General features: G+C 40.9%; 1 protein-coding gene across 6 annotated transcripts in view; it reads left to right on the top strand.

The window, feature by feature from the left end:
* Nucleotides 1–7666, top strand: part of mafgb (v-maf avian musculoaponeurotic fibrosarcoma oncogene homolog Gb) — a 17874-nt gene extending 10208 nt beyond the window's left edge. For 2 of the 6 annotated variants that reach the window (XM_043252848.1, XM_043252849.1), the window contains 3 exons: nt 3999–4066; nt 4712–4837; nt 6296–7666. In XM_043252848.1, the coding sequence (XP_043108783.1) occupies nt 4031–4066; nt 4712–4837; nt 6296–6775 (642 nt within the window). In that variant the 5' untranslated portion in view covers nt 3999–4030 and the 3' untranslated portion in view covers nt 6776–7666. Of the gene's footprint in view, nt 1–2935; nt 3928–3998; nt 4067–4711; nt 4838–6295 lie in introns of those variants that run through there. The other 4 variants (XM_043252851.1, XM_043252850.1, XM_043252846.1 and 1 more) reach the window with 3 other exon arrangements.
* Nucleotides 7667–10000: the final 2334 nt, after the last annotated feature.

Genomic DNA, 10000 nt, shown 5'->3' with positions numbered 1-10000 from the left:
ATTTCTTTCCTCAGCTGAACACAGAAGATGATATTTTGAAGAATGAGGGTAACCAAACCGTTCTGGTTCCTGTTGACCTCCATTGTGTTTTTTGTTCATGAAACGGAAGTCAGAGGGAAACAAAACTCTTTGGTTACAGACACTATTCAGAATATCTTCAGAAAGTCGTAGAGGTTTGAAACATCATCACAGTTTTGTCTGGAATATGCCTTGAAGGATGTGTTCAGAGATCTTCTGAAGGTCCTGCAGCAGAACTTCATCTAATTGCAGGTTTTCTGCCGTCGTCTGCTGACTTCAGTTCTTTCTCTCTCCTCTCTCTCTCTCTCTCTCTCTCCTCTCTCTCTCTCTCTCTCTCTCTCTCTCCTCTCTGTGTTCTGACTCTCTCTCTTCTCTCTCTCTCTCTCAACTCCTCAGATCTCTCTCTCTCTCTCTCTCTCTCTCTCTCTCTCTCTCTCTCTCTCTCTCTCTCTCTCTCTCTCTCTCTCTCTCTCTCTCTGTCTCTCTCTCTCTCTCTCTCTCTCTCTCTCTCTCTCTCTCTCTCTCTCTCTCTCTCTCTCTCTCTCTCTCTCTCTCTCTCTCTCTCTCTCTCTCTCTCTCTCTCTCTCTCTCTCTCTCTCTCTCTCTCTCTCTCTCTCTCTCTCTCTCTCTCTCTCTCTCTCTCTCTCTCTCTCTCTCTCTCTCTCTCTCTCTCTCTCTCTCTCTCTCTCTCTCTCTCTCTCTCTCTCTCTCTCTCTCTCTCTCTCTCTCTCTCTCTCTCTCTCTCTCTCTCTCTCTCTCTCTCTCTCTCTCTCTCTCTCTCTCTCTCTCTCTCTCTCTCTCTCTCTCTCTCTCTCTCTCTCTCTCTCTCTCTCTCTCTCTCTCTCTCTCTCTCTCTCTCTCTCTCTCTCTCTCTCTCTCTCTCTCTCTCTCTCTCTCTCTCTCTCTCTCTCTCTCTCTCTCTCTCTCTCTCTCTCTCTCTCTCTCTCTCTCTCTCTCTCTCTCTCTCTCTCTCTCTCTCTCTCTCTCTCTCTCTCTCTCTCTCTCTCTCTCTCTCTCTGTCTCTCTCTCTCTCTCTCTCTCTCTCTCTCTCTCTCTCTCTCTCTCTCTCTCTCTCTCTCTCTCTCTCTCTCTCTCTCTCTCTCTCTCTCTCTCTCTCTCTCTCTCTCTCTCTCTCTCTCTCTCTCTCTCTCTCTCTCTCTCTCTCTCTCTCTCTCTCTCTCTCTCTCTCTCTCTCTCTCTCTCTCTCTCTCTCTCTCTCTCTCTCTCTCTCTCTCTCTGTCTCTCTCTCTCTCTCTCTCTCTCTCTCTCTCTCTCTCTCTCTCTCTCTCTCTCTCTGTCTCTCTCTCTCTCTGTCTCTCTCTCTCTCTCTCTCTTCATCCCTTCTTTCAGTCTAAAGATTAATATAAATAATAGTACTAATTAATCCCATTCAAAATTAATCCTAAATAAAATATTTCATATTTAAGAATGAAATAATTTATCCATAATGTTTACATAATATATGTTATAATATATATAGAAATAAATGCTTTGTGACATTTCTAATTAAGTTGGTATAGAGTTTAGACTTCTGTTGATTATGTGTGTGAGAGAGCGAGAGTGTGTGTGTGTGTGTGTGTATTTATATATGTGTGTGTGTGTGTGTGTGTGATCCTGTAACTTTCTCTCAGTCTCTGCTGTCTTTGGGTCAGTGAGGAAGAACACCCCATTACCACGGCAACAGCACCCTCCTCATCCTCACACACACACACACACACACACACACACACAGTCAGAGGACAGTGTAAGTCCTTTATCAGAGGTAATGTGTTTTGTGCGTCCAGCAGCGGGTGTCCTCTCGTCTCGTCTCAGATGAATATTAAACAGACTGTGTGTGTCATTATATTAACCTGCGTGTCCTCTGAGAACTTCAGCTTGTGATACCGGTCAGCAGACGCCCTTCACACACACACACACACACACTCGTTTGTTTTGCTGTCTTAGTGAGGACATTGATTTTTCTTTCAGGTTAATAATAATTTTTTTAATCACCCTACACCAACTCCACCCCAGTCCTTTAGTATTTAGTATTTTTAATAAATTTATTTCCCTTGTGAGGACTGGCCAAAATGTCCTCACAGAGCTGGTGGTATAGGAAAACACACACACACACACACACACACACACACACACACAGGATGGTTAACTAGTCACTTAGTTTACTTATTTTTAATCACTTGAATAATGAAGCCTAATTACGCAGGCCTTCCATTGATTTGTTGTTCAGACAAAACACTGACTTGGTGATTTTTGACTATGTTTTGAATCTGCCCAGAATGCATTGGGCTTTTTTTTGTTGTGAAGCTGGAGTCTGATTCAGGATCAGTCCCTGAGTTCAGGAATGTGCAGAATCACGCTCGCCGTATCCCATGATGCCGTTCAGGGACAATGACGACCCTTCATCACAGCACCAGACGCCTCAATGAGAGCCATTGTAGAAGTGTGAGAGTGTGTGTGTGTGTGTGTGTGTGTGTGTGTGTGATCTCATCAGGGTTTCTCTTCTGTCACCGTCATCCTCTTTTATTCCCCATCATGTTTGGCTGATTCATTCCTGATTATGAATGACGTGTGAAAACACAGAAGACTATAAATGAGTAAATATTGCTGCAGCTCTTATTAGATCTTATTAGCGCTGGACAGTATATCAAATATTAACCATATTAAAGTGTGTAGACCGACTTTAAGGCTGTCTAGTCGGAAAGTTTGAAATGTAAGATTTGAAAATTGAAAAGCTGCTGCTAATCTTTCTTCCAATTAATTAAATGTTATAAAATTACAAACTCCATTGAATTGATAAAACTTAAACATTGTCTTCGTTCTTTCAGTCCACTGAAATCAGTTTGTTTGTTTATTTTTGTATTTTCTATTGAAATTTTAACTGTTTTGCATTTCAATAATATTTTAGACATCAACTCAATTTCGAAAACTTTGACAACCTCTGCGTAGTGTAAAATTAGATTTATTTCCCCTCTGTATCGAGTTCTTGAGTCCATTTTAATGAAATTGATTTAATTGTACTTCCAGATGGTTGCTAGGAGGTTGTTGTGCGGTTGCTAAGGAAATACATTTATCTGTAAATATCGCTGCTTATTATCGTTGGTGCATACAAATTCAATTGAATGAATATTTAAAAACATGGAAAATGTAGTTTTGTTTTTTAACTAGGTGCTCACTAACATTTTAACATTCAGGATATATCAGTGTCTCTGGAGAACTGAAGCAGTCTTCAGCTAAAATTAGTAAAGATCAGTTCCATGAAGATATTTTGAGCATTTCCTACCATAAATGAATCAAAACTCCATTTTTGATTCCTAATATTCATTGCTAAGAACTTCATTTGGACAATGGATAATAACAAACCAGACATCAGTGGAGAGATGATTTATTCACAAATAAATTTCACAAAATTGACCCAATGACAGATGTTTGTACTCCGTCATCGAATCGATTATAAAATAAGATTTTTTGAAAGCTATAAGCGCTGAATAACTCCACTCAACGCCATCATCAGATGAGTTTGTGATTGCCGTTCGATTCCTCGGGATGCTGTCGGCTCGCTCTTCATCGGCTGGTAATCCCCTGGACCACGGCCCAAGCCCCACTTCCTCATCAGCGCTTCTCCTTCCTCTTATTGGCTCCTCGGCGGCCAATCAGCCTGCAGCGAGGCTCAGATGCAGAGAAGGTGTTGTAGAGCATTAAGCTCCCAACCGCCTCGACCGCAGAGGAAGTCTGTAACAGGAAGTCGTGGGTTCAAAGTAATCACTTTCACTAGTCCAGTTTTGCTTTTTTTTTTTTTTTTCAGGCTGGTTCCTTTCGCACGTGGAAGGAGATATCACAACTCTTTTTGCTTTCGCTTGTTGTTTCTCATCCTTGAGCTCACATACGGAGCCCTGCTCCACGATGAAGCGGGTTTGTCTGACCGGACGTCGCATGTTCTCGCTTCCCGCCGCGTCTCGGTCTAATACGTGTTTGTTTTGTAGATCTGCGTGGCTTGGCAGCGGTTCCTCGTGGCATGACGACCACTAACAAAGGAAACAAGGCCTTGAAGGTGAGCTCGGTCTGTCTTTAAAGAGATAGTCCTCACAGAAATGGAAATTCTGTCATTATTCGCTGGTTTCAGATCTGCGTGACGGACTGCAGAACAAAAATTATGTTTCGAAGAATGTTATCATTCGGTTCCCATTAAATTTCAATATATTGGCAGAAAATGTGATTGGAATTTCGTGGGAACCGATAATGACATGAGGGTTAGTAAATAATCATAATATTGGCTTTTTTGGGGTGGACTACGTCAGTGTTATTTTTATTTACTCACCATTGTTCCAAAACTGTATAAAGACCAAAAAGACGTTGGTTCCCGTTCACGTCCATAGCTTTTTTTTGCTCCATATAATGGAAGTCAATGGGAACCGAAACAGTTTGGTTAACAGCATTCTTTAGAATATTTGAAAGACATTTAGAAGAATGTTGGCAACCAAACCAATTGAAAATTGAATTAAACGATAACCAAAACTGTTTGGTGAGATGATGACACAAGGGTGAGTAAATAATGACAGAATTTTAATTAATGAGTGGACTACTTTCATTTACTCACCACTGTGTCGTTTAAAAGCTGTGATATTATTTTGAAATATGTTGGCAACCAAACAGTTTTGGTTCAGATTGACATCCATTGTATTTTTTGTCCATTTAGAAGAACACAAAAGAAGATATTTTGAAGAATGTTGGTAACGAACAGTTTCGGCTCCCATTGACTTCTATTATATGGACAAAAAATACAATGGAAACCAATGGGAACCAAGACTGCTATGACATGAGGGTGAGTAAATAATGGCAGAATGACATCTTTTCATTTTTTAGTGGACTATTATAATGTTATTAAAGATCATCAAGTCACCGTTTTATCTTTCCTCAATATTCCTGATGATAGTTTGAAGTTGGTCCTTGTTGGTGTTTTTAGAAGACCACAAAAAGAGATTTTAAAGAATGTTGGTAACCAAACAGTTGATGGGTCCCCATTGACTACCATTATATTATTTTCTTCTTATAATAAAAGCTGGTTCCAAACATTCTTTATAATATTCAGAAAACATTAAGAAGAATATTTGTCCATATAATGGAAGTCAGTGGCAACCAAAAATATTTGGTAATCACTCTTCTGCAAAATGTCTTCTTTTGTATGCTTCTAAATGTCTTCTTTGAAGAGTTATTGGTTACCAAACAGTTTTGGTTGAGACTGACTACCATTGTATTTTTTGTCCATATAATATAAGCTGGTTCCAAACATTCTTTATAATATTCACAAAACATTAGGAAGAACACAAGAAGACGACATGTAAAAGAATGCAAAAGGAGATATTTTGAATAATGTTTGGTTCCCATTCACTTAAACTGTAGTTTTTGTCCATATAATGGAAGTCAATGGCAACCAAAAATATTTGGTAATCAATCTTCTGCAGAATGTCTTCTTTTGTAGTTCTCTTTGCAGTTTTGGTTGCGACTGACTACCATTATATTTTTTTGTCCATGTAATGGAAGCCAATGGGAACCAAAATGGTTTGGTTTCCTACATTCTTTAGAATATTTAGAAGAGATTTGAAAGAACACAAAAGATGATATTTTGAGGAATAGGTAACTAAAGAGTTGATGGTCCTCATTGACTACCATTGTATTTTTGGTCCAGTATAAGCTGGTTGCAAACATTCTTTATAATATTCAGAAAACGTTATGAAGAACACAAAAAGATGACATGTATAAGAACACAAAAGGAGATATTTTGAATAATGTTTGGTTCCCATTCACTTAAACTGTATTTTTTGTCCATATATTGGAAGCCAATGGGAACCAAAATGGTTTGGTTTCCTACAGTTTTTAGAATATTTAGAAGAGATTTGAAAGAACACAAAAGACAATATTTTGAAGAATGTTGATAACTAAAGAGTTGATGTTCCTCATTGACTACCATTGTATTTTTTGTCCATATAATATAAGCTGGTTCCAAACATTCTTTATAATATTCATATTAATAATGTTTGGTTCCCATTCACTTAAACTGTATTTTTTGTCCATATAATGGAAGCCATTGCGAACCAAAATGGTTTGGTTTCCTACATTCTTTAGAATATTTAGAAGAGATTTGAAAGAACACAAAAGACGATGCTGTGAAGAATGTTGGTAACTAAAGAGATGATGGTCCTGATGGAAGCCTATGGGAATCTAAACCATTGGGTTCTTCTAAGTGAGCTGAATGTTAACTAGTGCTCTCCTGGACTCTCAGGTGAAGAGGGAGCCCGGGGAGAACGGGACGAGCCTGACGGACGATGAGCTGGTGTCCATGTCGGTCCGCGAGCTCAACCAGCACCTGCGGGGCCTGTCGAAAGAAGAGATCCTGCAGCTGAAGCAGCGCCGGCGGACGCTGAAGAACCGGGGCTACGCCGCCAGCTGCCGCGTCAAGCGCGTCACGCAGAAGGAGGAGCTAGAGAGGCAGAAGGCGGAGCTCCAGCAGGAAGTGGAGAAGCTGGCTTCGGAGAACGCCAGCATGAAAGTGGAGCTGGACGCACTGCGCTCCAAATACGAGGCTCTGCAGAGCTTCGCCAGAACTGTGGCGCGGGGGCCCGTGGCCCCGGTGTGTAACGCGGCCGTCCCCGTCTCCCCCCGAGGGCCCCTGGCCTCCGTCATCGGGCCCCTCATTCCCGGGAAGGTGGGAGCCACCAGCGTTATCACGATAGTTAAATCGAAAACCGACGCGAGGTCTTAGTAGCGCTCCGAGGGGACGGGTTGGTCAGTGCACGAGGGTTTAGGTGCGGGGCCCCTTCAGTACTCTCTAATGTGGGCTATTTCTGGATTACAAAAGAAGGAAAGCACATCTAGGACGGTCAATTCACTTGGGCTTCCAAAACGATCTCCAAATTGCTAAAGTCGAATCTGAAACCATGCAGCCAAATTTTCCTGTGTGTCGTGTTGCTGTGAGATTTGTAATTTTGTACAAACATCGGCGACTTTGTATCGTGCGTTCCACATGGGGTCCAAGTGTTTTCTTTGTCATTGTAATATTGTACTTTTTATACAGCGTTTGTGTCGGTTTCCTCTTCGGATGTGCATTTTTTCCGTCCTTTGGTTTTCACGGACTGCAGGCACAAAACACTTTAAAGCGTTCGGACTTCCAATCTCTATCAGCCAATGAGAAGCTCCCTTTACCCGAGCCTCGTTTATGCACTGACCAATCGGGCGGAGGAGGAGAGGAGGAGGCGGAGTCAAATCAGCTGATGTTGTTCATATGGTAGCTATCAGAATATCTGCCACCAGTTTATGCGCTCCGGTCGTCCGTTTCAGGACAGGAGAGCGTTTTTATCGGCGAGGCAATAACGCGTTTATGTTGTTTAGGTTATCACGTCTCTCGTCGTCTTGTGAATCAAGAGATGTTTCGCTTTCTTTTCGGCCAGAGGAAAAAAAAAAAAATCCAAGTTTCTGTTTTTGAAGGACGGGCTGTTGGGTGACATAAACTGGTGAATCTCACGAGCTTTACCATAACTTTGTTGCTGTGACATTGCGTAACGTATTCTAAGAATCTTTGTCAATATGGTGGAGTCTTCAATTTTATATATATATATACACATATATATATATATATATATATATATATGAAAACGGAAAAAAAAGACAGAGTATCTTGCATTATTTATAAAACGTTTAAAAAAGAAATATAAAGTTGTTTGATAGCTCTCTTTTTTGCAATTGTACCAAAAGTGGCTTAACTATTGAAGTCAATAGCTTTTTCTAGTGACTAGGCGCGTCAAACTGTGGACTAGCGCGTGTGGCGTGATTTGTACTGGTGAGGTGGCGGTGTTGTTTACGACGTGGATGTGATGCTCTTATCTTCTGATTTCAGACGAACGTGTGCGACGAGCGCCGCTTACCCAGAATGCCCTGCGATCCATGTTTAAGTGGACGCGAGACTCGGCCTCGTCGCTAGCGTTCCAGTCCTTTTATGTGACGTGTGATTTTTATATATTTTTTGGTGTAAAACGTTTCTATGGTATATTATATTTGTTGTTTTTCTTTAAATGCCAGGGAAGTGAGTCTTTCTGCAGTGGTTCAGACCAGCGACGTGCTCCTGCTGCTCTCCACGCTGCTCAAAACAACACTTTAAACATAAGAAAGGCGTCCGACGATTCGTCGCGCAATCCGCGTTGTCCTTTTTTTTCCTTTCCTTTTTTTTTGCCTAAATTGATAGTCCATTAAGGACGGAAGTAAAAGAGTAATGCTGCGTTCACGTCTCTTCAGAGTTACTGGAATTATTACAGATTCTGTCCATCCTTGGATTCTGAAATTGTTTCTATTGCCGAGCACATACCGCTAAAAAATATGTGGTGCCTCGCACATCTAAAGTTCAGTTAAATTACAGAAACACATGAACTCACTTTGCATGGTCACAGACGCAAACTGATCTTCCTCAGCCTTACAAACCATATAAAAGTGTGAGAGCATCATTTAAATTGAGCTTAAAATAAAATTAAATCAATTAAAATGTAATTTATTAAATTAAAAAATGCATAAACTGTATATGTATATATATATATATATATATATATATATATATATTTATTATTATTTTTTTTATTATTATTTTTTTTTTTTTTTACAAACATTTACATTCACAAAAAATATTAAGAATAAAAAAAAATACTAACAGCTGACTGTACTCAATTAAAAAAAAGGTCATGTTTTGTAAGCCTGAAAAAAAAGGTTGATTGGCCGTAAGGTTGTTTATGATTATGCAAAGTTGAGGATTTATATTTTATTTATAAAGCATGTGCTGCTTTTGTTGTTGTGGTTTGTAAAGGGGTTTGTAAACATTTTAGCAAACGTTCCGCTCTTTTGCATCCTCATTCGTTGATTGCTACGAAATACTCAGATGCATTTATTTTTTTCAATTTAATTTTCAGCTCTGTGCGCTGACGACATGCTGAAGCGTTTCTAAAATGCATCGTAAGTGTACGAATAGCAGGTTTTTTGTTGTTTTTTTACATGATATCATGTCAAAATCTTTTGTGAAGTGATGTTTGTGACGTGAACGCAGCACTGATTCTCTGAAAAACTGCACAAGGTTGTTTATCCTTTCATCTGATCTTGTGACAATCCAAACAGACTTTGAACGATCTCCCCAGTCCGGTCTGGTCCGGTCTGGTCCGGTCTGGTCTGATCTGGTCTGGTCCGGTCTGGTCTGGTCTGGTCTGGTCGATCCGGTCTGATCTGGTCTGGTCTGGTCTGGTCTGGTCTGGTCTGATCCGGTCCGGTCCGGTCTGGTCTGGTCTGGTCCGGTCTGGTCTGGTCTGGTCCGATCCGGTCCCGGTCTGGTTTGGTCCGGTCTGGTCTGGTCTGGTCTGGTCTGGTCTGGTCTGGTCTGGTTTGATCCGATCCGGTCCGGACCGGTCCGCACTGATCTGGCATTTTAAGAACAGATTCGTTGTAGGTATATTCGTGCGACAGGATTATTATTATTATTATTATTTAGTTTTTCCTTTTTGTTCGTTCGATTCTTGATGTAAATCAACAGAAGTATCTTCCTCTGACTGGCTAATCTGTGAAATCGTTTCGTAACCAAGTCTTCGGCATTGCTTTCGTAACCAATGGTAGCGTTTCTCCTATCGGCTGTGGCGGTTTTGTGGCGTTTCTATAGGCGATGTGTCGAACGGTTTTGAAGACAAAAAAAAAAAAATCCTAGCTTCCTGGCAAACGATGATGATGATGATGATGATGATGATGATTGTGTCAGGCACTTGGCTCCTGATCCTCCGGTCAGTCTCTTCCACGAGGAGCGGCTCGTTAGCGTTTGTTGTCGTTATGGTCGTCGTGGTGACTTGGTGTTAAAAGTGAACTATATGCAAATCAGCTGGCGTTAGGGAGGGGTCACGACCTCTCGGTAGGAATGTAGTTTCTGTCCTTCGTGAATAATCGCAGCGATTGATTTCTCCAACAAGGG

The sequence above is a fragment of the Puntigrus tetrazona genome, chromosome 11, assembly GCF_018831695.1.
Source record: "Puntigrus tetrazona isolate hp1 chromosome 11, ASM1883169v1, whole genome shotgun sequence".
Classification (NCBI taxonomy): domain Eukaryota; kingdom Metazoa; phylum Chordata; class Actinopteri; order Cypriniformes; family Cyprinidae; genus Puntigrus; species Puntigrus tetrazona.
This window is presented reverse-complemented; position numbering and strand designations above follow the sequence as displayed.